The sequence below is a fragment of the Manis pentadactyla genome, chromosome 3, assembly GCF_030020395.1.
Source record: "Manis pentadactyla isolate mManPen7 chromosome 3, mManPen7.hap1, whole genome shotgun sequence".
Taxonomy (NCBI): domain Eukaryota; kingdom Metazoa; phylum Chordata; class Mammalia; order Pholidota; family Manidae; genus Manis; species Manis pentadactyla.
In genome coordinates, this window is record NC_080021.1 from 17,107,389 (window position 1) to 17,135,002 (window position 27,614).

General features: G+C 40.7%; 1 protein-coding gene and 1 long non-coding RNA gene across 3 annotated transcripts in view; one reads left to right on the top strand and one right to left on the bottom strand.

Moving 5' to 3' along the window:
- Positions 1 to 13,512, bottom strand: part of ANXA13 (annexin A13) — a 49,262-nt gene extending 35,750 nt beyond the window's left edge. Inside the window, exons 1-2 of one of the 2 annotated variants that reach the window (XM_036883093.2) lie at positions 13,417 to 13,511; positions 12,165 to 12,287 (exon numbers count right to left, since the gene is read on the bottom strand). In XM_036883093.2, the coding sequence (XP_036738988.2) occupies positions 12,165 to 12,287; positions 13,417 to 13,431 (138 nt within the window). In that variant the 5' untranslated portion in view covers positions 13,432 to 13,511. Of the gene's footprint in view, positions 1 to 12,164; positions 12,288 to 13,416 lie in introns of both variants that reach the window. The other variant, XM_036883094.2, reaches the window with a different exon arrangement.
- The window catches only part of LOC130682816 (uncharacterized), a 37,346-nt gene extending 20,136 nt beyond the window's left edge, over positions 1 to 17,210 (top strand). The window contains exons 3-4 of the long non-coding RNA XR_008996173.1: positions 7,937 to 8,079; positions 16,131 to 17,210. This is a non-coding gene — a long non-coding RNA (uncharacterized LOC130682816). The remainder of the gene's footprint in view (positions 1 to 7,936; positions 8,080 to 16,130) is intronic.
- The last annotated feature ends 10,404 nt before the right edge of the window (positions 17,211 to 27,614 follow it).

A 27,614-nucleotide genomic window follows, 5' to 3' on the forward strand; every position in this document is an offset into this window, starting at 1 on the left:
AATGTTTACATATTAATAGAAGCTCATTTGTTTGTTTTTTAATTGAGGTACATACAATAAAATGCACAAATCTTAGGGTACAAGCTCAATGAATTTCAACATGTGTGTACATGCATATAACCATTACTCAAATCAAGATATCAGACATTCTCACTAATTTTTCCCCTTTTACCTATTTCACCCCTCCCCCCATTCTCCTCCCCTGTGGCAACCATCAGTCTGTTCTTTGTGTCTATGAGTCTATTTCTGTTTTGTGTGTTAGTTTATTTGTTTCTTAGATTCCACATAGAAGTGAGATCATACGCTGTTTGTCTCTTCCTGTCTGACTTACTTCACTTAGCATAATAAACTCTAGGTGATCCATGTTGACACAAATGGGAAATTTTCATTTTTTATGGCTGAGTATTGTTCCATTGTATATTCACCACATCTTTTTTATCCATTCATCTATCAGTGGACCTTTAGGTTACTTCCATATGAACAGCTCCATGCAAAAGAATGAAACTAGATCATTGTCTTATACCATAAGCAAAAATAAACTTAAAATGGATTTAGAACCTAAATATAAGAGCTGAAACTACAAAACTCCTAGAAGAAAACATAGGCAGTATACTCTTGAACATTGGTGTTAGTATACTTTTTTCTAGATATGTCTGTTTCCCCAGGCAAGGAAAACAAAAGCAAAAATCAAACTAAAAAGTTTCTGCACAGCAAAGGAAACCATTAACAAAACAAAAAGGCCACCCACTGTATGGTACAATATATTTGCAAATGACATATACCATAAGGGGCTGATATCCAAAATATATAAAGAAATCATACAACTTCACACACACACAAAAAAAAAACAACCCGTAAAACAAGTAATTTGATTTAAAAATCGAAGCTTATTTGAATTTGGTGAAGCAACTCTTCTCTGCAGCCATGAGGCATTTCTATTCCCTTCCAGAGGAGAAAGAATCTTCTTTCTTTATATGTTACAGAATATACCACATCCCTTTCCCTTTACCTCCTGTCCTTATTCCAATATCAGGGGTCAGTGGCAATAGTGGGAGAGAGGAAAGGGAGAGAAAACTTATCCAGGTAGACATCTTGGGTTGTTAATGATGTCAAGCTTTCTAGGGTGTTGAAGCAGAGAGAATGAGAAGAGAAACAGTATACTTAACCAGTATATCTGGGAGAGCTCAATCAGAGCTCACTTGGAGAAATCTCAGGAAACACAAATGAAAGTGAAGACCTGAAATCTTTCAGGTCTGAAACAGTTTGAGGAGGTGAATAGGGTTTGAGGCTTTTAGAATTAAGACCAATGAAGGAAATAATGGACTCTGAAGAAGAGGCCCTGGGCAAAACATAGATGAGTAGCTCATCAACCTTGGGTACCCATCAGATTCATTTGAGGTGTTTTAAAATACACAAATGACTGAGTCCCAACTGGTCCTTTTAAATCAGAATCTCTGAGATATAGGTATATCTTAAGAATAGGTATTTTTAAAAACTCTCCAGATAATTCTAATGTGCAACCAGGGTTGAGAACCACTGGCCTAACAAAGATAAAAAAACTTTCCCATGGACATCCCAGTGAATGAGAAAGACAACTTAAAAATGAATCGATGGTATTACAGGTAAGAAATCCTAGACTTTATCCAAGCAGCCGAAGATAAAGGGAAGAGGTTCATTATAGATTCTTAGGGTAGAAATTCAACCCAGGTTTCTCAAAATGGTTTATGTGGAACCTGAAGGTATTAAAGCCCATTGGACTTCCAACCAGGAAAATAATTCCTTTTAAAATTCTCTCAGTTCTTCTGAGTCAGCCTTTGCCTGGTGATAGTATGTATGTCTTTCACACTCCTCCAACACAGTGGTTGGCAAATCATAGACTGTGGGCAAATTCTCACTTATTGCCTATTTTTATAAATAAAGTTTTATTGAAACATAGCCAGCCCTCTCCAATACATTTAGTCAGTGGCTGCTTTCACACTTCAGTGGCAGAGTTGAGCAGGAGGTTATGTGGCCCACAAGTCCCAAATAGTTATTTTGTCAACACCTTCTCTATGTCTTGCAAAAAGGACTTTTTGTCACAAAACAGGTGACAAGATCTGAGTCTTCAGCTGACAACAGTATTTAGTTAGAATTGAATACATACCTTTTGCTTTCATTTAGTTATCTACATTTATATCAACTGATATTGACTTCCTATTTACAGTATCAATATAAAGTTTCTTATTAAGTTAAATTTATTTGTGTCAGAAAGATAAGTGGATTTAAAGAAAACTGTTAATAGAACTATTAGCAGAACAGGTAGCACATGTATTTGGCAATATTCATGAAAGTCATACTTAAGTTTGGGAAACCTTGAATGTATCCAATCCCCTCATTTTACAGGTAAACTAAGGCCTGGTTGTTAAGTCATCTGCCCAGGGTCTCTTATTTGCTTATGGAAAAATTTGGACTCCTTTCTCTTTCAGACAATGTTCTTTTACCTTAACTGATTACTCATTTGTACTTTGAAACCAGTTAGTACAAATTATACTATTAAAGTTCACAAATTCACAGCCAGAAAATATCCTGGTAACATTTCCCTAGACATGTTCAGTAGACATTGATGGGCAATTTGAAATACAACAGAGGGACCATTCACATCTTTAAAATGAATCTTGGGTGATTAGTGGCATGTTGTTTCATTAAGTTGATTGTTTCTCAGTCATATATCCGTTGGGATAATAAATTTGATAAAAGTCTTGCTTTTTTGGTTATAAATCAAAATCCACTTAAAGGCTTATCAGAGCAAAAAAGTAAAACTACTAAGTAGAAAAAGCCTATATTGCAGTGTACTGTGTTGGGTATACTTAAGCACAGTTTCAATCCTACAAGAATATTTGGTATTTTACCATGTAATTATTCCTCCATTTTAATTAGGATTCTCCATGGTCACACTGACTAACATAATAGAAAAACTGATTCCTCCATTCCTAGATCCTCTTCCCACTTGGACCCACTTTAGAAGTCTATCCAGAAGAGAGCTAGGGAAGTGTGTTAGAGGCCTGAGTTCTTCTCAATCCTAGAAGGGTGCTGAGGACACATGCAGCTGTTTGTTGGTACTGATCCATCCTTTCACGGATGCCATTTTAAAGTGACATGTATGAATTAAGTGGCCATCAATCTAAGCAGGTAGGAATGTTCATATCATTTGGCAAATAAGGCTGAAAATAGAAAAAACACCCACTTGGATCAGTTCTTGATCTGACTTACATATTTGGACCACATGTTCTGAAAAATGAGTGAAACTTCTTAGATTAAAAAAATGACCTAAATTTGGGATTATTTATACATTGGCATTTAAAAAAACACCTTTTAATGAAAATTGGTTTAGTTAAGTCATTTCCAGGAATGATATACTTTCTTAGGCTATGCCCTCTGAGTTACAGATGTTGGTCTGATATTTACCTATCAAAGGTGAAGACAGGGTTGGGCAGGAGCAGGGAGATCTGACCTTGAGAGTCCTTAATACCTAGTGCACTAGAGTGGTAGACGCCATCACTCCTGAAGGTGCTGACCGTGTACTCCCTCAAGTGCAAGCAGTATGACTGGCCTGCATGTACTGAGCTCTGGAATAGGGAGACTGAGTGCGGTAGTCCTGAGAGCGATACCCAAAACGGGAGAGGTGAACAGATTGACTCGTGATTGTTCCGGTCAGTGTCTTTCCAGGTGAACGCCTTTCACCCAGGTAGGAAAGCAGCTCGGCAGCCTCATTCCTGCGGGTTTCTGCAGAGAAGCCCTTTGCACGCTAGCCATTAGAAATTGCTAATGGGCTAACACCTTCTCGGGGAAAACCACTGCCTCTCAGCTGCTGCTGTCAGTCTTCAGGATGAGTCGGCGTGAGGGAAGGCCTGGGCCAGAGGGGCAGGGAGGCTGAGTGGTTGGTGGGAATCGAGCCAGATAGTAGCATGTGGGGACCTCCTGCCTCCTACCTTTGCTCTCCCTGGTGTCTGTGTCTGATGCTTCTTCGGAGACATTTGGCAACATCTAGAGACATGTTTGGTTGCCACAAATAGGGGAGGGCTGCTGGTATCTACTCACAGAGGCCAGGGATTTTGCTAAACATCCTGCAAGGCACAGGAAAGCCCCTCACAACAAAGAATGATCTGGCCCCAAATGTCAACAGTGCCAGGAGCTAATGTACTCAGGGCTTGCAACCCTGATGTAATGGTTATAACAATTCTGTCAACATGTTACCTTACAAGGTGTTAGAAAGGCTGAGCTTCTGGTGCTAAATGGCACATAGATCTGACTAAAGCAAGGTTCTCAAGTACAAAGAGCACATTGCTGTGGTTACATAAAAGGGAAGATTACATGCAGACCATGATGTCTGTCTTTCTTTAAGTCCAAGAAACCCAGGTGACACATCTGAAAGATGAGTCCGGGACTAAGGTAACTAGCAGGAAGAATTTGAGTTAAAGTTCGTCCCAAGTGAGAAGCCTGTCATCACCCCCTGCCTCTGTCTGCATTACAACTGTAGGCCTCACAGCCTCACCTGGCCAGAGCCGCAGCTGGGGACCGTGGCCAACTCCTGCTCAGGGGCTCAGTCTTTAGCACTGTGTCGGGCTGGACAACTTGGAGTTTCTGCTTGAGGCAGAATAACGTGTGTCATCTAGAAATAAGAGTTTGTGTCCTGGGGAAAATGACTGTCTACTTTGAGGTTGTCCAAAGATTGTTTTGGGAGTTAGAGACCTCGAAGAGTGTTAAACCACCAGATATCCAGTTACTGCTGTGTGGTGTCAACAAAAGTGAACTTGGAGGATAAGGTGGTTGTGGGAGATGGTGGCTATTTCTCAACCGTGAAAGGAACCATGCCTTCAAGAGTAATGAAAAACAAAGCGCTTTCCTCATTAGAAAAGAATCATCCATTTTCTTCTATTGCCGAAGGCCGTTTTTACCACTTCAGTGAGAGTATGAACCTGGGAGTCATTGCTTGCAGGAGGAAAAGAAGCTAGTTCTCTGGGATCCTCAAGGGTCAGTGATCATGGGCAGATGGAACTGAACAGAGAAAGTACTGGAGGCTGGGCTGGGCCATTACAGCATTGAGTGGTCCTGTGTAGAGGTCATAACCAATGGCATGTGAACAAGTTCTGATTTGCTGAAAAGGAAACTAAGTGAAAATGCTAAATTTGCTTTGAGCGAATTTCTGTCTTAATCAGAATAAAAACAATGAGTGCTATTCTTTCCCTGGGTAGGAGAGTCTAAATATGCACTGGATCCAAACCTATTAATCATTCATTAAAATTCTTAACATTTTAATCATCCTTTTTGTTCCTGCCACAACTTTCCAAACCCCCATCATCAGAAGCGTAAATTATTTTATGGCCCTTCTAGCTGATCTTCAAGTCTTCATTCTCTTTCTATTTCAGGCCATCCAATAATAGTACCAGGAGTAGTAGTAATCATAGTAATATTAATAAAAATGATAGTTATAGGAAAGCAATAATGATAAAGCAATATCCCTACCCCCACAGAGAGATAAGGCCACCTTGGGCCACAGAGGTAGTCCAAGGAATAGGTTCCTGACCCAAGCTAATCAGAGTTTTCCCCTGACATTTATGTGCAGATGCTTAGAGAAAGAAACTCCTTTCCCTGAGGTTGTTAATGTGGAGTTTTTGAGAAGCCACTCTCTGTGGTGCTGAACTATCTTGGTCATGCCTCCCTCTCATTGATTCCTTTCGTCTGTGCCACTACTGAAAGGAACAAGTTGTTTCTCAGTAGGAGAGAATGAGGCCAACACACAGAGAGGGAGAGAGGGAGATTGAAAGAGAAGATGCTAGCCGGCAAGATGGGTCCCCAGCTCGCTCCAGTGATGAATCACGCTTCATGGCTATCCTCTTCCCATTTGCCAGTGATTGGGATCTGGCCAGTGATCTGGCCAAAGAGCTAGAAAGGGAGATTTTCCTTACTGATAGGGGCGTGGCACGTGAAAAGAAAGGCCCTATTTTCTCTATCCCCTTCTTGCTTTTGACCCTCTCATGTGAGATGTTAACTTGAACACACGACCATCATCTTGCACCCACGAGGGATGACATTGCTGGTATATCAAGGCGGCAGAACAGAAAGGCAGACATAGCCTGGGTTCTTGATGACATCACTGAACTGCAGAACCAGCACTGGAATCCCTTCCCTTCAGATTTCCAGTTAGGATTAACAATTGTCTGTGATATTTAAACCACTGTTAGTCCAGTGGTCTGCTACTTATTATCAAACACACACTAACTTAAAAACAACTATAAATTCATATTTCCCAAATTACCTTAAGCCCAGACTTCTCTCTTGAGTCTCAGACCTTAGCTACGTGGATCCGGGAATGCTGCAGAGATCTCACCTCAGCAGATCCCAGACCAAACTCATTCTCTCACCTTGCAAAGCTCTGCTTTGCCTTATTCCCAGGATGTACCACCACCCACCTGGTGAGTGGTGTGTGGGCCACTCTGTAGTCTTCCTTGGCCCTCACCTGCCAAATCCAATCAGCCAGCAAGTTATGTCAATTTGACCCTCCAATCTGGCTGCCTCTCTCCAAGTCCACTGTCACTGTTTTAGTTGGGGACAGGGGTTCAACATCTCTCTCCAGGGCCACTGCCTCCCAAGTGCTTTTCTTGTCTTTGGTGATGTTTCTGTCTAAAACTTTGGCCTCCAACCTCCAGCTTGTTCCCTCTGTAGTGCAGTCATTCCCTTGGCTGAGACTGATTAGGGCTTCTCTAGTGCCTGAGGTATTGGTTCTCAAACGAGGGTCCCTGGACCAGCAGCATCACCAGGAAATGTGTGAGAAACGCCCATTCTAGGGCTCCACCCTGAACTGCCTACTGAATCAGACACTCTGGGGGTAGCAGCTCTCTTCAAACAAGCCTTCCAGAAGAATGTGATGTGCAAAGTTTAAAAACTAAGGTTTGTGCTCTAAGGTAATAAAACCCAATTCCCTCAGTGTAGTAGGTTGAATGGTGTCCCCCCAGAATTCATGTCTACTCAGAGCCTCAGAATGTAACTTTATTTAGAAAGAAGGATCTTTGCAGATGCAATTAGTTAAGAATCTCTGGATGAGATCATCCTGGATATACTGTGGGTCCTAAATCAATGACTGGCACCCCTATAAGAAGAGGAGAAAACGGAGACACAAGGAGAAGGCCATGTGAAGATGGAGGCAGAGATTAGGGATATCCTGCCAGGGGCCAAGGACTGTGATGCCTGGGCCTAGCAGAAGCTGAACGAGGCAAGAAAGGTTTTCTTTGCAGCCTGCAGAGGGAATGTGGCCCAGCTAAGACCTTGACTTCCAACTCCTAGTCTCCAGAACTTTGAGAGAACAAATTTCTGTTATTTAAGCCACCCAGTTTGTGGTACTTTGCACATTAGCCCTAGGAAACCAACCAACACACTCTGCACAGCACAAAGGGCCTTTGGGTCTTCCCCTGTGCCCTAATCTCACTCCTGTCATTGGTCCCTGTTCATTGATTTTTCTATGGTGCCCCTGTTACATATGAAGCCCAAGATACAGCAATGAGGAAGATGCGGTGCCTGCCCCGCAGCCCAGGAGAGATGATAGCAGTGGCGCAGGCAATCGCCGCATGATGTGTTAGGTGCCTTGGCGGGGTGAGAGCTGCGCCTGGCAGCGGCCCAAGCCTGCTTGTCCCTCTCTACATGTACTCCTGTGCTGCAAGGAATGCCCTTCTCCACTTATGAATCCTCTTCCACTCGTTCCTCCCGCATAGGCTCACTCCCTCCTCTATCCAATTTCTGAACTTGGTTTAACTGGATCTGGTTCTGTTAGTGCATCCATCACATATCATTATAATTATTTATTTATTTGCCTCACTTGCTAGACTCTGAGCTATTTTGAGGGCATGGACTGTAGGTTGTTTTTTTGCTTTTGTTTTTACCTTATTCCGCTTTTTATCTATAGAGTCTCAAACAGTCACTGGCTCATGGTAGTTTCCTTAAAAGAATATGTTGACCTGACGAAAAGGATGAGAGTGGCTTCCCTCCTCTCCGCTGGCAGAGGGATGCTTTGTAGCTGCCTTTCCGTGAATAGCTCTAGGGGGTGCGGTGAGAGAGCACAGCCTGGCCCAGGGGGAGGACGGGGCAGAATGGGCAGTTCTGTGGGTTGTATTTGGTGTGAGAGTCTGGGGAGGCTGACATGTAGCAAAGTAAGCTTGAAATGCCATTATCTGGGCATCTCTGAGGCTGAGTGATGAGAGAGGGTCATAGTCAAAGCTGGGGCACTAGCTCTAGCCTAGGCCTGTGAGAAGCTTTTGCTTCCACGTTGATTCTCAAACTTCAGCGAACATCAGAATCACCCGGAGAGCTGGGTCAGCTGCAGTTGCTGGGCCCTACCCCCAGAGTTTCTGATTCAGGAGATCTGGGGTGGGTCCCAGTGACCTGCATTCCTAACAAGATCCAGGTTATACCAGTGATGCTGGACTGGGGGCTACATTCAGGTACATTTTTGCACTTGAGGAATACCTGACATTAGATCCAGGGTTCTCAACTTTGGGTACATTAGAATCACTTGGGGAGTTTAAAAAAATAAAGATACCAGGACCTTACCCACTCGTTGGCTCGGGAGTGGGACTGGCAGGATTTGGACCCCAAGTGAGTGAAACACTAGTTTGATTAAGGCTCATTTAGAAAAGGTAATGAATTCATCAAACTTTTATTGAGTGCTTGTTATGTGCCAGCATTGTGTCAGTAATGGTGATGTTAAGATGAACAAGACACAGCCCTACCCCTAGGGAGCCGCCAGTACAGCGCAGGACAGATGTATAAACAGACAGTTCTAAAATCACGTGGGAGAGGAGTGGTGGTGTTAGAGAGTGTTGTGGAAGCACTAAAGAGCCCCTAATCCAGCTCAAGGTGTGTGTGTCAGGGGGCAGGGGGTGCAAAAAGGAGGAAACTCTGGGACGGGGGTAAAGAGAAGAGAGAGGATGATCCAATTCAATAGTTTTAGAAGTCCAACAGGTGAGCTTCTAGTTGGTATAATGGCCCAAGGCATGGTGTGAAGAACTTCCTAAATCCAAATCCATGTTTGACCTCTTACTAGATGTGCAACCTAGCACAAATTACCTAGCCTCTCTTTGCTTCACTTTTCCCAGACTTAAAAGGGGAATAATGCTAGTATTTTCCTTGCAGAATTGTGGTGAGGACTAAAGGGCACACACATGGAGTGCTTGATAGAATAAAGGGCTCAGACTTCATGGACCACAGCCCATGCCCTCAGAACAGCTCAGTCTAGCAAGTACTTGAAAAATGTCGGTTATCATTGGCTTCATTTTGGAAGGCCCCCTGTAAGCCTTCAGTTATGCCCATCACTCCTGGGAATTTGGTTCTTGTCTCTGTGCGATGGAGCAGAGATACACTGGATTGCACCCCTATGCCAGGTGGCCGCAGGCTCCTGTGGCTTTAGAGTTCTTGTGTCAGGTTTTCAATCTGCATATTCTTCCTCTGCCAGTGTATTTGCCCTTGGCAGCCTTTGTTTCTACCTCTTCAAAATGACTGCTTTTTATTTACCATAGACAAGAAACTCCTAAGCCAAGATTGTGTAATTGTGTCTAAAACATAGCTAGACTTTCAATGGGAGACTTGTTTTTTTAAATAAAGAAGGCATGCTTTTAGTGCATGTTATGTTTTGCCTTTGGAGACCCTTTTTGTTTCCTCTTACACTCATGGTGGTGTTCTGGAGGACTGGCTAGCTGGGATAGGAGAGTTATGCCTGCATGGTCTAAGTGGGTCTAAGCTGGTTTCTGCTTGGGGTTCACTGTGATTATGTGAGTTTGGGGATCACAGTTTAATGCACATGCTCATTCAAAACCATACTTACTTTCATCTCAATTTCCCAGTCACCTTTTTTTGCCTGCCTCCAGCTGCCCTTCTGTGCTCAGAAAACTGGACCTATTCCCCACCTGTCGCAGTGCTCCCAGAAGTTCCTGATGCATCCTCCTCTGAGCCCACCTGGTGCTTGCCTACTGCAAGTCCCAAACTGTTCTCCATTTTAGGCAATAGTTATGTTAGCTCAATATTGGCATAGCAAGTCATAAACGTGGCACATTCACAAACACTGTGGCAGATCGCTGAACAGATGTTCTGACACTTACAAGTTGGTTGTCAGTATGGGCACTCACAATGACACCTGCTTTTGTCAGCAGTGTGCTGATCTGATCTGATGTGCTTCAGATCAGTGCTTCTCAAACTCTATATGAGCATCACCTGGGGTCTTCTGTAAACCCCAGTGCCCAGGCCAACCATTAGAGCAATTAATTCAGACTTCCTGGTGGTGGGACTCAGGCATCAGTGGCTTTTAGAAATCCTGAGATGATTCCAGGGTGCAGCCAAGGTTGAGTGCTTGTTCCCAGTCCTATGCTTCTCAGACTTTAATGTGCATTGGAATCACTTGAGGGTCTTGTGAAAATGCAGATTCTGATTCCTCAGGTTTGTGTTGGCCTGAGATTCTACATGTCTAACAAGCACCCAAGCAACCTGGTTGTTGTGACTTGTCCAGGGACCACTCTTTGAGTAACAAGGCTCTTATCCTTTTTTAGCTCCTGTTCATTAGTCTTGAAAATAATTTTCCAGAAATCATTAATCCCCTTGAGTTTGTGATCATTTCCAGATTCTTCAGTGGCTCCCCTAAATCTATCTCTCTCCCTATTGCTCTTCCCCTACCCTATAGCCACTCTCCTATGGCAAAGTAATCTCACTATTGATTTGAATTCTTTGCCTGTAGATAGTGATTCTCTTGAAAACAACCCACACAACAGAATAGGAGTCGAGCTAAACATAAGCAGATTTTTCTGTGGATGTTGTTTTTCTATCTGTGCCCAAAGCTTATTGAGCCCAAGGATATGTCCCCCAGGCTAAGCAAATTCTTTGAACATTGGATGGTGTGGCAAATGATAATAACCCAGCATCTCAGTTATGACTGCTTCAAATGGGTTAGTCACAAACACTGTCTTCAGTTAAAAAAAAATCATTAATGATGGCTAAAGCATTGGGGGAAAGCACAAAGCAAAAAGGTAATTTTAAGTTTTCAGAATTGTCTAGGATTCTATATCACAGTGCCTTGGAAAATGTAATTTCCTGGCTAAAGTTCTATTGGCTGTAGAGCAATGTTTGTCAAATAATTACCTGTGTAACCTTGTCTGGGGACATAAGTCTCAGGGATTCAAAACTTTTCTAGTAGGTTTTTTAAATAGTGTATTTAATGCTGATAATAACTTCAAATCTAATACAAAGCATATTGGATCATCAGAATGACCAAGAGCTAGCACGTGATTTCAATGCCTGCATTTGTGTTTCTATAATGTGTGATTATATATATGCCAATGCTTTTATTGTTGAAGGCTAATGGTAAATGGACAGAGAACAGAGGGAAGTTTAATGATGCATTTTAGCCAAGAGAAGACCCTATTTGATTACAGGGAGTCTTACAAACAGAAGTTTCTAAGTAATTTGGATAGAGAAACATGATAGGAAAACTAAGAAGTCACACACCACTTCATATTTAAACATGCTGCAACTCAAAATCATATTATAGCAAATCAGGACCATTTTTACACTGATCCAGGACCATTTTTACATTGATCCCAGTCATTTAATCTCAACAAAATAACATCATCTATTATACTAAGTCAATAATATACCTTTGCATATAAAATACTAGTATTTTTCTAGTATTTAATTTTGTAAATTTGTTTTGGTTGTGTAGGAGCTTCAAAGCTACAAGCATAAGTCACTTTCTAATGCAAATAATATAAGTCTCTGCCAGGACAACTTTTTGTGCTTTAAAAAGGTTTTGCATTTACTTATTTAGAAACACAGTCTGAAAATCTATTCATTCCTTGCGCACATGTTAAATTCCATTAGTATTTTCTAAAATGTCATAGCAGACATATCATGGCATCCTGCTTTCCCTTCTAAGGCACTGTTGGGAAAGTAAACTGAGTAACTAGATTACATTTTATATTAGCTCCAAGTATTGTAACAAACATTTGCCAGGGAAAGACTTCCCTGCTTGGATGTAATGCCTGATGATGGCATTTTCAGACTGGAAATATGACAAATCATTGGTGAGTGGTACTGGGCCCGCGAGATAGCCTGGTCATACCTATGATTTGGAGGGAAAATAAAGTGCTTACAGACTGCTGGGGCTCTGGCTCTCCACTCCCTGAAGGGTGGCTGAGAGGCTGCACGCCTGCCGAGGGTAGGGTGTCCCCTTTGGGCAACTGTTGACTGCCTTCTGAGAGGGAATAAGACTGGCTCTGAGGATTCAAAAAAGAAATGAATAAAAATCCTAGACCAGTCACAAAAGCCGGCTGCCCTATGGGGCTGATTTTTAAGGGACGCAAATGTCTTCCTAAACTGCTAAGGCCTAGATCAAAGGCCATTTACTATTCCTGAAGTCCCCTGCATCTATCAAAAGTATTTTAAAAGTAGGTTTCAGTTTCTCTGAGTGGAAGGTTCGTAATCTTGGCTAGCATGAAAGCGTTATTTACAGATGACTTAAAAAATAACACCTCTCTGAATAAGGTATCTGTAGGTTTGTAACCCTTGAGTGCAGGTTTAATCTACAGCCAAGGCAAAAACCTTTTAAACAAAGTTAAAGTCTATAGAAAATTCTGGTGGTTTTATTTTCTTACCCCTAGCATACACACAATAAATATTCTCACTGTGGGAAGCTATGGTAGGTATAGCAAAACCTTATTAAAATTCTTATTGCAGCAGCTTTAGATGTACATTTTTTCAATGTAAAAAAATTAAGATATAACTCCAATCTGCCTGTGCTTAGTTGGTTCCAAATGGGAGTGTGTTTGTGTTTAGTCATTAATAGTTAATAGATAGGCTAGTCACATGAGCCTAAACATTTCAGAAAAAAGTGAAATATTGAATCCATTTAATGGATATTTGCATTGCAGATCTCTGGATGTTTGGTGCTGTTTAGAAATAATACCAGAATACTTTCATCTTTCAATTCAAGTTAAATGGATTGAAGTAATTTTAACTCTGTCTACTGATATTTGTGACATGAACCTTTTTTCTTCACAAAACTCTCTGATAGACATAGTCTATGAAGTTTTGTGCAACTTTGCTACAAACAGCTTTAATCAAACTTTACACAAATACATATTAACAAATTTACTTTGTGCAAGGCACTGTTTACTACCTTGTTTTAAACAATTCTCTTTAGCCCCTCCTGAGAGATTTTTGACTAATGGAGAAAAAAGTATATTCCAAATGCGTTTTAAAAGTATGGTAGCTGTTGTGAAAACCAGCAATAAGGGAGTGATCACAATGATAAAATATAAAATAGAATAATGAATTCATTGTTTAAATTCTTTCGCATGCCACCCAAAATTAAAACTTTGATTCCCAAAGGTAATAAATACTTACATGACGATTGCCCATTTTCGTTTTTCTGAGATATTTGTCTGTATTTCATTAAGAGATCAGTTGTCCTAAATGCCAAGTTTATAATGGTTTTCCCAGGGCATGATATCTTTTGAGTTTAATAAGTAACTTTTGTTATTGAATTTGAATACATTGTGAGGGATGGGGTAGGGCGTGGCAATAGCTACAAATGAGCTTAACCTGCCCAAGTTACACTGGTAGGCCATCCTTAAAAAATAAACTACTTATTAATAAATCAAGTGTAGGCTTCTTAAGTCAAATAACTTATTCACAACTAAGGGCTAAACCTGTCTCACTTGTGGGTTATTGAAAGAGTTATTCCTCTTTTATTTAGAGTGCTCATTTCAAATTATATGCCTTGCAATAATAAAAGCCCTAACCAATAAGACTGAAAAAAGTCTTACTATTTTACTAGCATCACTATTATTATTACAGAGAGAATCTTTCTGAGGGCTACATTAAGTTATACTAACATTTTTGTAATTTAGTTAGCCATTAATGTAAAAAAAGTAGTATGTGTAGATGGTAAAATTTTTTTTCTAAGAATATGAAAAAGTACCAGGAAAAGTAAGTTTCTGGCGTCTCAGTCCCTGCCCACAGTGGTTTCTTATGAGTCCTTCTAGAAATGGTACACATACACAGCCATGTTTGTCTGTATATCTATCTCTCTGTTTATCTATCTATCTATGTATCTATCTATCTATCCATCATCTAAGTGTCTACCTCTAGCCTGTTTTTTCCTAACAAATAGGTTTCTACAATGCATTCTGTTCCATGACTTGTATGCTTCATTTGCTGGAGAGTCATGACATTGGCACATTTCTGTTTCTGTGGCTTCATGGTAGTCTATTATGAGTATGAATCAAACCTTATTTCATCAGTTCACTATTCAGGGTCATTTACGTTCTTGGTCTTTTGCATGAATATCTTCATTTATGCATCTTTGAATATGCATGCATGTTTATCTGTAGAATAAAATCCTAGAATGCAATTGCTGGCCGAAGAGTATGTGCATTTAAAATTCCAATAGGTATTGCCCAGTTGTCCTCTGCACAGACATAAAAATACCTGAACCACTCTCAAAGACCAGCTGACCCATGGAGCTGACTTTCAAAACACAAAATGTATACCCCCCATGACAATATGCCAGTGCTCATTAGTGCCAACAATAAACATCATCAAAGTTTTTCATTTCTGCCAATTTCAGAGATGAAAAATGGTTATCTCACTGTTTAATTTACATTTCTCTTTTGATATTCTTAAAGTTATATATCCTATTCCTTAAAAGCCCTTTGCACAACTTCGTCTGTAGTCTGTTTATATTCTTTATTTTTATTTTGAGTTATTAGTCTTTTCATTATTTATTTGTAACATTTTATTATAATGAAATCTAGGTCTTTGTCAAGCGTAACATTTCTTTTTCCCCAATTTGTTGTCTTTTGTCTCTGAGTGTTTTGAGTGTATATGTGTGAGTGAAGAAAGTTTTAGTTTTTATTTATTTAAATGTATCAGTGTTTTCTTTTTTGGCTTGCTTAGAAAAACATCTCTGCATTAAGATGATTAAAATTTCTTGTACATTTTCTTCAAGTTCTTTAATGGCTTAATTTTTTAAGACTTACATCTTTGATCCATTTGGAATTGATTTTGATATGGAGTAAGGAAGGAATAGATTCAGCTTTAGTTTTGGTTATTCAATCAAGCCTAGATAGTTACTAAATCTTCCTCTTCTGGTCTAAGATGCTATCTTTATTTTATGCTAAGTTCCCATGTAACATAATATTAAAATTCTGATAGGCTTATTAAATTTTGCTTGATTATATTAATTTGCTTGTTCTTTAACCTTATATCTATTGAGTGTCTTGGATGTGCTAATTGCTCAGATTATAAGAGTGAACAAGATGGGTATGGATATGAATTTCTTCCTAGAATGTAGTCGAGTGGAGGAGGTATACAAGAGGTAAACCATTACAAATTGTTGTATGGGCTATGAAGAAAATAAACATGTAAGACACCTACTGTGAGAGAGGCTATCCTGTGTGTGTGTGTGTGTGTGTGTGTGTGTGTGCGTGAGCAGTTTACCTTAAACAGATATAGAGCTCTTCAAGGAACTAATATTTAAGCTGTGAACCAAAGGGTGAAAACAGCTTATAAATTGAAGGAAATGAAAGATGGCCAAAGAGACTGGGATCTAGTGTGTGCTGGGCAGAAGGATGAGAGCTGAAGATACAGTGGTAAATAAGACAAAACTCTCCTTCTGAAACTGATGGAAAATGGGGGAGAAGACAAGGTGAGTTAAGATAATCACTAATGCTTGACCATTCGCTGTTATTTTGCCTTTGGTGTCTAGTCTGTGCTCTGTAGCCCATGGCCTCCCTCTCTCAGCCCCAGGTTTCTCAGGGCCAGATCGTCCTGCCACACCTCTGGTTTTGGAACCAACCTCTGCGTCACTAACCCCTCCTAGAACCCTTGATCAGTGAGATCTCCCCTCCCTGCCTTCCTCTCCCACTCCAGGCTGCTGAAGCTCAAAGTTCAGGAGGAACAGGACAATTTGACAGGCAGTGCTCAGGTCGAGATAAGTTCTGTTCCAGGGCTCAGGAAATGCGTAAAGAAGAGATATAGTTTATGGCTCCAGGGAGGTGAATGATTTAAAGCTTAGAGACCAAGTAAGAAGCTGGCATGCCTTTTTATTTTTCTAGATTCTCACCATACCCACCTCTTGATTACTTATATTTGCCTACATCAAGTTTGGATTTGACAGAATCAGAACCATGCATGGTGTCATCTCCTTTCTCCTTCCCCAGCTGGATGCTTCTGTAGGAAGGTGGCCAGGATGATTCCAAGCAGCAGCAGTGGGAAAGGAAGAGGATTTCCCGTGATTCCCGGGTCATTTCTGGGAGGTGGTCACGTGTGGAGGTGTAGAGGGGAGAGGAGAAGGACTTCCTGGGAGGGGAGAGTAAGCAGACCTCACAGAACAGGAATTGGAGAGTTGTTTTGTCTTGTGTCATTATAAATATTTAGTGATATAAGTTATTTCAGGTGCTGCATAATATCTTCCTTTACTAAATTGGGCCTGTTTATTTACATCTCTCAGATTCTGGTGGTTCACAAAATGATGATTCCAGCCAATATTTGAATATCCTTCTAACCTTATGAGTCTCAATAACAAATCATAAATTGATCTTGCCAAAGACAGCCTTTCCTTCTGTGCTGCCCACCAAGGTCAAGTTTCCAACACTGCAAAATTGTTATACGTCCATTATGCTTTAAATTGTATCCCCCTCAAAAGCCATGTGGAGGTCCTAACCTTCAGTACCAGTGAATGTGACTTTATTTGGAAGTAGTCTTTCTAGATGTAACCAAGTTAAGATGGTATTGTGGTGTCCTTATAAAAACAGGAAAACACCAGGTGAAAACAGACATACACAGGGAGAAGGCTGTGTGATGACGGAGGCAGAGACTGGAGTGGTTTAGGTGCAAGCCGACAAATGCCATGGATGGATGGCCACCCCCAAATGCAGGAAAAGGGAGGGGAAGGAGTCTCCTCTACAGGTTTCAGAGAGAGAACAGCCCTGCCAACTCTGTGATTTTGGCTTCTAGCCTCCAGAATTGTGAGATCATAGATTTCTGTTGTGTTAAGCCACCAAATTTGTAGTACATTGTTACAGCAGCCTTAGGAAACTAATACGTTAAAACAAAACAAAACAAAAAGTGTCAGTTGCTGTGATTCTTACAGCAAATGCACTGTGCTGTGTAATTTGTATTTAATAAACTTTTGATTCAAAAATACTTTGGGAAAATATGTTGTATGATATTAAACCACAGGTATTTCAGATTATTTTGTAGCTATACCATATTCATTAAAATAACAAAAGCACACAGATGCTGATTTTCTAAATAGAATGGCCAAGTTGCCTGCTATCTATTTCTGCAGAGAGAATTAATAGTATTTTATTTATTTCGTGTAACTTAGAACCCCAAAATTACTGCTGATTTCTTAGATTGATATCTTCCTCCATATTCACAAAAACAAAATGTTTGTCATTTTTGTTTATTGTGTTTTCCTCTCCACATTAGTAAATAAATTCCCAAGAGCAGGGACAGGCTTATTGCTTGACAGATCCCCACAATGTCTGCATGCAATGCTAGTTAATAAAAGTTGTTGCTTGACTAAGACAAGACTGAAATCTGTAGGAAATGATTACAGTTGCTAAAAGCAATTATATTTTTCATATGCATATACTTTTACAGTAGTAAGAACCCTAAAAGTAGCACATTTCATCTTGCAAGCATAAATACAAAATCTCACAGAAAAAAAATGTCTTAAGTCACATATTGGCTAACAAGTACTTTTTGTATATTTGCCTCGTATAAGACGCTATGCCAGACTATAGGGCATATGAAAAATCTAGGGCATAGCTCATGCCCCTGCCCTCTCGGGTGCTGCTCTAGCTGGGGAATAAAATATCCAGATGAGGAAAGACACATTGTTTAATGTAGCATTTGTGACAGAAAAACCATAGCTCTGGGTAGCTAGACTGGGGTTTTGACTGGTCTCTGGTATAACGTCAAGTGTGATCATATCACAGTTATACTTTATACAGTGCTTGGGTGTCTATGATGTACATGTAAGAGACTTCATCTCTACGTTTACTTGCAGACCTAACATACTATGAACAATTTAGATTTAGGAAGCTATATTCGGATTGTTTTGGTTCAAAGTGACTAAACACCTGACTTACAATAACTTAAGCAAACAAAGAACTTATTGGCTCACATAATTGGAAAAAATATCTAGCTTCAGGCATAGCTGGATCCAGCTACTCAAAATATATCTCCAGGATCCATTTCTCAGTTTTGCTTTCTTCCCTATCAAAGGGATCCCCCTTCTCAAAGGCAAGATGGCTGCCAGCAGGTCCACATTTTCATCCTCACAATTCCAAAACTAGTGGAAAGAAAATGAGCTTTCCTTTCTCCTAAGTTTGAATATAAATCCTGATGTGATTCTCTGGCCCAGATTGGGACTCATGCTCATCTCTGAACTAGCTGCTGTGACTGGGGGGATGTTATGAGGACTGGGTTTCACCTCTGGAGAGGAGCCAAGCTCACCCAAACCAGTGGTCTGAGTGGGGGAAGGAGTGGTCTCCCACAGAAAAATTGGGGTGCTCTTAATATAAGAAGGGTTAATGCATGGTTGGCTGGCCAAAACGAGTTGTCCACTACAGAACAGCAAAAGGAGCAGCATACAGGAAATAGGAGAAGAGAAAGAAAAGCACAAAAGGCAAGGGAGATTATGAGGATGGGAGGAGCAGGTGGAAATAGTGGACCAGAATGTTTTGAACCCCCTCAGATGCTGAGAATTGACACTGAAGCCGTCAAAGCAGCAAAGGCCCTTCCCTTAAAGCACAATCTCTTGGGCCGACTGCCTGTGGTTGGCTGCTGCCACAGGCACGTTCAGCAGCTGTCCACACGCCCTTGCAGTGGCCCTCCTCTCACGGCTCTGTCCTGTGGATTTTGCCCTTGTGAGCTTTGGTTCAGTGCTGGCTGGTGGAGGGGGCTGCGCTGTCCGTCCTTCTGTGAAGATGAACCACCACTTCGGTCTACACTGCAGAAGTCCAGAGCCCAGACCTCACACAGTAACACATATGTATTGATGCTAAGTGAGGAGTGTTCTCACACTGCATCGGGCCCTACAGGGCACAAGAAAGGAAGGTAAAAACCAGGGTGTTTGCCCTACAAAAACTTAAAACTTATTTGTAGGGAATAAGATATAAAAAAGTACAATTGGAAACCAGGATATAATTGAGGTTTGAAATGGCTATCACAGACAAGGTATGTCACAAAAGTTGGGAAAGAAGAAATGGTGGCCCGCAGTGGGGAGGAAGGCTCTGAGGGGCTATGGGCCTTCCTCTGGGAGTGGGGAGCTGCAGGGATCTGAAAGGCTGTGGGGAAGAGCAGAGAGGGGACAGAACTGGAAAACACATTGACCAGTTGAACAAAGGATACCGTGAAAGATACAAGTTAACGGCCAGATGAAGAGAGACCCAGGGCAAGGTCCCCCGTAAAGGAGCTTCTATCCTCATGGAGCTTGGGGCCTGGCTCGATGGCACATGGGAGTGTTTGGGTTCCCCAAGCGTGGAAGCTCTCTCCAACATAGAAGTAGATGCAAAAAAAGAGAGATGTTTTTCTCATGGGTGTTTGTAAGAGTTTCACTGAACAGTTATGACTGACTAAATTACTGGCCTTTCGCTGATTCAACATCCAGCATCCACCCCCCACCCCCAACCACCACAGCACCACCCTGGGTCCAAAAGTCTCATTAACATAACAAGACACCCATTTCACCTTTAAGGCTCTGAAGTGTTTTCAGGAACTGTGGGTGAAGACCAAATACAGTTGGTAAATATATATTCGGTCAATGAATGACCAAATAGGTATTTCTTACACCTCGTTATATCCCAAGGGGAGACAGGGAGAGGGGGTGTTGGGCAGACTTGGGGAGTTACTCTAGATGAAAATGGCTGCAGTAGGAAATGCAGAAGAGAACCCAGGGTTTCAAGAGGGAGTGCTAGGGATTCAGTGCCACAGGCCATCAAGGAAGAAGCTACCTTAGGAGGGGAATGTGGAAGCTGAGGTGCCAGAGACCCCCAGAGAGAAGAGTTCAGAGGGCAGGGACCAAGCCAGACAGCCATCCACGCAAAATTTTGGAGTCTTGAGATGTGCAGATGAAGAGCACGCAGAAGGAGACCAGCCGGCTGAAGGAGGGGCTTGGAAAGCAAGTTAGCAGGGTGATAAGAAGAAACAGGCTATCTATGAATTCAGAAGTTTCATCCAAGAAACTGATCAAACAAACACAAGATAAAATAAATGAATATGTAGCACTGTGGGGTGCGGGCTGCCTCCCCAGGCCAGCCATCACCCCACTGCATTGTTTGTTTCCCTGCTTACACGTTCTCACCCCCGAGTAAGGACTCCCTGCGGGCAGGGCAATGACTCCGTCCTCTTGACCTTGCTGTATCTGGAGCTTTGGATGGCACTTGTGCCACAGAAATCATGGCAGCTTCCATGTCTCTGTTGAGTGAGTTTGACAGAGAGCACTGAATTCTTAGAAAGCCATCACAGGCCAGATTTTGTGATGAAAGACTCTAAGGAATTATAAAAATGTCTTGAGTAGGAATTTAATTCATGCAAATGTTCCTTAAATAAATAGATAATGTGGCTGGAGAAAAACGTATGGGGGGTTATGTAGGGGTTGTACACAGGTTTTTCTCATTTTAAACCAATTCAGGGAGGAAGGCTGGGATTCACACCCAAAGGTGAATGAGTGAGAATGTATCACTCGGGAGACATAAAAGTTTCCTGGCCAGCACCATAAGGTGCTCTGCACCCTCCTGTTTCTGTAAGTAGCTGATGACCATGAACAAGTCCCTTTTTCTTTATGGGCTCCATTTTTATAATTTTACAGCCAGGTGTTAGACCAGTACTTCATAAAATCCCTTCCACCTTAAGACTACTATGATTCTAAGGTTCCAACTATTACCATTTATGTAGCCTTTTCTCACTTAAATGTATTGGTATCAATAAAAACCACTTTTTCTGTTGTTCCAAAATTTGCTAATTTGTTAGCATTGCCTGTGCAAAATCCAATGTGCAAAAAATGTTTTTATTTCATAATTCTGGACAAAGCATCAGTAGCAAGATGCAAGATCCCCATTTTCAGACTCCTCTTACTTTTATGGCATCTTAAAGCCGGTTCCATGTTATAAATTACATTTTACTTTACAAGGGGATGCTATGACTAAGATTCCTAAGATAGGAAAAGTTCCTTGCCTTTCCAACTCCCCCGCATTTTAGCTCTCTATTACTGGCCGAACTTTTTATAAAGAAGGCACATGTTGAAAGTTCTTTGTTCTGAGGTCCTTTGCTCTCCCAAGGACCTCAGCATGTGTGGGCTTCACTCAGGAGTCTGATAAGTTTTACTTGATGATCTACACATGGCAAAAGGCAGACGAAATAATGCAGTCCATAAAAATCTTTTTCTCATTCTGCATTTCAGATTTCAGCTCCCTTTAAATAAAGTCTGTAGAAAATTGTAAGTCATCCATAGAAATAACAGATAATAAGTAGAAAGCAAGCTAATAAATCACCTGCTGATCAATATGCCATAGAAAATGTAGTTGCCAAAGAGTGAAGTGATGAAGTTACACATCGCTTTTCAACAGGTAACTAAGGCTTCCCAACTTTTCCTGATAACCAAGACTATTTTTATAGATAGAATTCTTAAGGTAACAAATGAAATCAAACATTACTAGAAATTGAATTAGTAATTTAGATACAAAGGCTTATTTTATTTTCCATAATTTTTAAAAATCCCCCTTTTAATCTCAGTCTTGGATTTATCAGCCTCCCCTGAGAAAAGCAAGTTGAAATTTTACATTTTACTTTTAGGGTACATGTTAAGTGGCTAAAAACATGAAGCCTTTTAAATTACCAATGAGTGAAGATATCTAACCAGCTGCTCTGTCCCTTGAAGATATTTAATAATATCTGAGAAGACAAATACACAGATAATTATGTGCTAAATGGATATACAAAATGAACAGCAGTAAGAATTGGACACAGTACTTTTTTTCCCCCCAGCAAATACCAAAATCCCACTGGATGGTAACTCCTTTTCTACATAAGAATATTTACTGTTGTTGATTCAGTGTCATCAGGGGAATTTTGGGGATTGGAGGGGAAACCTAAGGGGGAAATGTTTAAAATGAATTAGTACAACAAAGACCATTAAAAGGAACATTTTTATTTGGTTGAAAAGATACACAAAAACCTTCTTGTAGAAAAATCAACTGCATTGTATAGGCATGTAAACAGCACTCAACATCAGCAGTAGTAAAACCCCAGGTGCCTAGTTATAGATACTATATACACTGCAGATTTTTTGATTTGGTGGAATTTTGTCTAGAGCCACTGCCCAAGGTAACAAGGTCCTGTTGTAACTGATGAGACTCTAGGGGCCTGAGAGGCCAGAGGGGGTTGGAATGGAGAGGAAGGCCAGAAGTCAGGGTACCTTGGGTTTGGAAGTGTGTTGGTTAATTTTATATGTCAATTTGACTAGGCTTAGGGATGCCCTGGTAACTGGTAAAACATTACTTCTGGGTGTGTCAGTGAAGGAGTTTCCAAGAGATTAGCTTCTGATTCTGTAGACCTGAGTAAAGATCTGCCCTCACTGATGTGAGCAGGCATTCTCCAGGCTGTTGCAGGCCCTAACAGAACAAAAAAGGCAAAGGAAGGGCCAGTTCCCACCCTTTCTTCTTGAGGAGCCTGGACATACATCTTCTCCTGCCCTTGACCTTTGGAGCTCCTGGTTCTTAGGCCTTTGGAGTTGGAATGAGTTACACTACCAGCTCTCTTTGTTCTCCAGCTTGTAGAGGGCATATTGTGGCACATCTTTGCCTCTAAAACCGTGTGAGCCAATTTATTTAATTAATAAATAAATAGATAGATAGATAATAGATAGGTAGATAGATAGATGATAGATAGATAGACAGATAGATAGCTAGATAGATAAGAATGTGTCAGTCAGATAGATATACCTCCTATTGGTTGTTTCTCTGGAGAACCTTGACTAATATATAAAGGTGTGTTAAAACTGTGGTGCTGAGTTCAAAGATGGACTTGGTTATTATCACCCACCCCCGTGTTTCCTACCACTTGGCAACCCAACATGTTTGATAAAGTTCTGCTGAACTAAACCAAACTCACCTACCTCCCCTTCTGAGTGCAGAGCACTGTGCAAATACTAAAGATTTATTACTTAATATTAATTATATTATATTATTATATATCATATATTAATTATGGTAAATGATATTAATATTCTTGCTTAATGAATTAATACTGGTAAATCATAACTTAATATTATTAGCTATTTGAAGTCTTACTAATATTACATGGGTAGAGGGAGGCTACTTCAACTTGCCTCTCAATAAAACGTTCCACTGGGGAGGAGGAGGCAAGATGCCGTAGGAACAACCTAGTTTGCATACAGGGGGCCTGAGGACTAAAGCTGGCTCACAGCCCCGGGGGCCCCTCAGTGTTGCCTCCACAATGGGTGTTTGAACTGGTTGCTCAACAATTTCACGAAAAACTCAAGAGTCCCTGTTTCTCTTGAAAAATCAGACCTAGTAGTACAGGGCTTACATCCCCAAATGAAAAATGACTGGAACTAATCAGTGAGTGCCCACTTTAGATGAGGTACAAACGTTCAAGTTTGCAGTCCCCAACTCCCTAACCTCGCTCATGCCACTCATTTACATTCCTTGCCTAGCTACTCTCCATTTGAGTTGCAGTTCTGGGAACTCATTGAATACTGGGTGATCCTGGACGGTGAGAACATCTCTGCCACCTCAGCCTCCCAGGGCTGAAGCCTTGAAGCATGGGAGCTCATGGAACCGGCTATTGAATTGTGGCATGTCTACCAATGGAGCACATGGGATGATTTAATGTGGAACACAAAAACTTTGCTTTGATAGTTGCACTATTTCATGTGTATTAGGAAAATAAAATGAAGACATCCAACCTGTGAATGACACAAAAAGTTCATGAAGAGTGTAAAGTGACAATTTAAAGAAGAATCCTGAGTAAATAGTAGTTTAGATGATACTTGGAAATAATAAAATTATTATTCAAATGACCGAACTTCTGAAAATCAGTCTACAGAAATGCTAATCTTGGAATTTTTCTTCGTGCCATGTAACAATAATACAAAAGTGTACATTAATTTAGTGCTATGGGCTAGCCCCTATTCTAAGCACTTCACGTGTTTACTAAAACATCACATCAATTTAATGAGATAGTTACTGTTATTTTCCCCATTTTACAGATGGGGATCCTAAGGCATAAAGTAGTTGAACAACCAGAGGTCTCTTGGTAAATAGTCAAATGCGACTTTGAATTCAGGCAACTACTCTCTACCTGACAGCTGAATAATTGGGGTGGATGTGGATTCCTGTACAATGTTTGCACCAAAGATCTTCAGAGCTGACTTGGGATTTTCAGCCCCAAATTTGGAGGTGAATGCTTTTAGAGTACTCATTTTTGTGCCAAATGGTTTGTAGGTCAGAGGAGATTTTTCAATCTCAGCACTATTGACATTTTGGGCCAGATCATTCTTTTTGTGAGTTATGGGCTATCCTATGCATTTTAGGCCAGCAAGAAACTACCCATGGATGCCAGCAGCATCTTCTCCAGTTGTGACAACCAAAAGTGTCTCCAGGTATTACCAAATATCCCTTGGGGACAAAATCGCTCCCAGTTGAGAACTCCTGGGTCTAGAGAATTCTGAAGTATCAGCAAGGAACTCAGAAATGATTACCAGGAGGCTGAAATGATGTGAGTCAGCAGCTCTGGTATGTTTTCCTGGGTAGCCTTTCCCAGTATCATGTCATTGTTTGTTAATAGCAGGTGTGTCTAGCGTCTCATATCAGAAATAAATACACAGTGCCAGGCTGTGCCAGCTATCGGTTTTTAATGCAATATGTGGTGAACCTTTAACTTTGTAGTTTACTTATAAAATGAACAATGAACTTATTTTTCTAGAATCCAGTGGCTGTACACTTGGAAAGAAACTGTAGTGACCTTAATCTCTTTAAATATTGAAGCCAGTCCACATTTCTTTCCTTGACTTGGGGTTTGATTAGATCAAGAATATGTGTGTGTGTATGGTCTCCTATGTAAAAATAGGATAGATTATAAACTAGGCCCATTTGTTTGTTAGGATTTTAAATACAAAGGTCAATATTACGATCATGATATGTTAATATATCATAAAACATTGAATACCTAAAAAAGACAAGTCATCTCTCAGCTTTCTGGTCATTAATTCACTGACCCCCGAGTCCAACGAGAGTATCACTCAATCCTTTTTTAGTATGCCTGGCCTCCATGACATCTCTCAATCAATCCTGGCAGCCAAAACACCTTGCCCTCCCTTTGGACCCCTAAGATCTATTCAGGTTTGCACACAGAAAACCACTTAGCACATTTTTGTTGAAATAATGTATCCTTTTTGGTAAATTCACCCTTCTCCAGAGTCAGAAATCAATATTTGGCAGCAAGACAAAATGAGTTGCTAACTCTATTTCTGTGTCGGGCTGCAAGAATCCAGAGAGTGGCAGGGTCCAGGTGTTGGGTCTTCCCCTATTTACAAAGGGAGAGATTTTCCTCTGGGATTTTTGGTCCCAAATGTCACCTGCTTTGTGTCTCTTTCACATTTGGGAATTAACTATACAGTCTTTCATGTTAATTTCACTGATGGAATCCATGAAGCACTATTACTTCCCACACTCTTTAAGCCCAGGTCAGGGTTATCTGCCACAGGAATCCCACAGGAGCTCTAAGCCTTTGAAGGATCCCCCCAGTTCCTTAGGTGTGGGTGCTTGGTGAGTCGCAGTTTGGGCCCTCTTTTTCCTTCCTTTCTCAGCAGCACATGGGATCTGCCATGCTTCCCCTCTTGACAGGCCCTCCTGCTGTTTGCTACCCAAGGATCCTGAGTGTGGATAGTGATACTATCTCAGCAGGTAGCTAGCGAGGGACTGTCTGTCCCTCCAGGTCCGTCTTGTTCATCTCCTACATGCAGAAAATAAGTCTTGACTCAGATTAAAGCTGGCATTTGTTAGGAGGTTGAAAATGTCCACATACTCATATAGACAAGAAAAATGTAGCTGCTTCATTTTTTAAAGTGGACATAATTGTCCTCCTCCTACCCCCCACTGGGTAATGTGAGGACGGGGACTGGAGCCTTAAATCTACCGATTAAGATAGCCTTAAACTGGCCTCTTCCTGTTTAAATACAGTCTTCTCACTGGGGCAATGGTTTCTATTTGGCAAATGCTCCACCTTGAAGGTTTTATCTTCTTCCCACTTCTCCTCAAGATAGGCCAATGGGAATGAAAATAATTCAGAAAATACTTTTTCAACAAAGCCTAGTTTTCAAGACTACTGTCTCGCTGAGATTCAAAATTCTATTTTTTATTCTAAAAGGTGAATCTTGACTTTCTAGTTGTCTTTCTTTGTAATAATCATTATCTTCTCAAAGGCAAATGGACGATGCTGGCTTTTTGATTAATTTTTCCTGAGTTTTGCTTCCCTGGGCTTACCTTTCACCAGGTACAGGATTCAGTTGGCTATAAAACTCACTTGTCCTGTACATTCTTTAGAAGAGAAAAAGAAAAAATTACTATACATTAAGGCCATACAAAGTCTAAGAAGATATGGTCACTAAGATGTTAACTAAATCTTCACAAATTCTAAAAGAAAGAGAATTTCACATTTCTGTAAATGAGAGAACAAATGCTTACCTAAACCTGGGCCAAGAAAGAGCCAATGTACATGTTCCCAGGAACAGTTGCAGTGTTAGACAAGAAAGTATCCTATCTCTCACTCAGATCTCATTTACAGAGGTCATGACACATTCCTACTATGCTTGAATTTAATCCCTGATCACAGTTTACATTAGTAGACAAACTCGTATTTCCTGTTAGACAGTTAATAGATTATATATTGCTACAGGTGTAAACTTTGAATGACACAATGTAGAAGGAAACAAAAATTATTTCATTTTAGTCAGGTTCTAAGTCACTGTGACAATACACCCAAATAAGCTAAAACGATCTGTGATGGACCAGTGCCATATGTGTAACACAAACTCTGATAACTTCTGTTAGTTGAATAATATAAGCATTTACCTTTGGACTCTCCCAGTGTTATCAAAGGGTGGAGAAATTATTTCCTTCATCTACCGAATGGTGAATAGATGTCTGTTTATTTCTCCTATGACAAAGCCTAGACTGGGGGAATCAATTTGCATATGCAAAGAAGTTATTATAGTTGGTCATGGGATTATGGAGTCGTAGAATTAGAATGGACATCATAAGTCATCTTTGTTCCATCTTCATTTTACAAATTCATTCCAACAATTGCTTATTGAGGCGCAAAGAGGCCTGATAAGTGGTTGTCAATACTTGTGCACTGAATCACCTGGGGATCTTTTAAAAATATGCTGCACCTGGGCTCCAACTGGAGAATTCTGATATAATGGATCTGGTTTGAGGCCTGAATGTTGGTAGTTTTAAAAACTTCTCAAGTTAGTCTCAAGCCCCTATGACTATCTCCCCTCATTA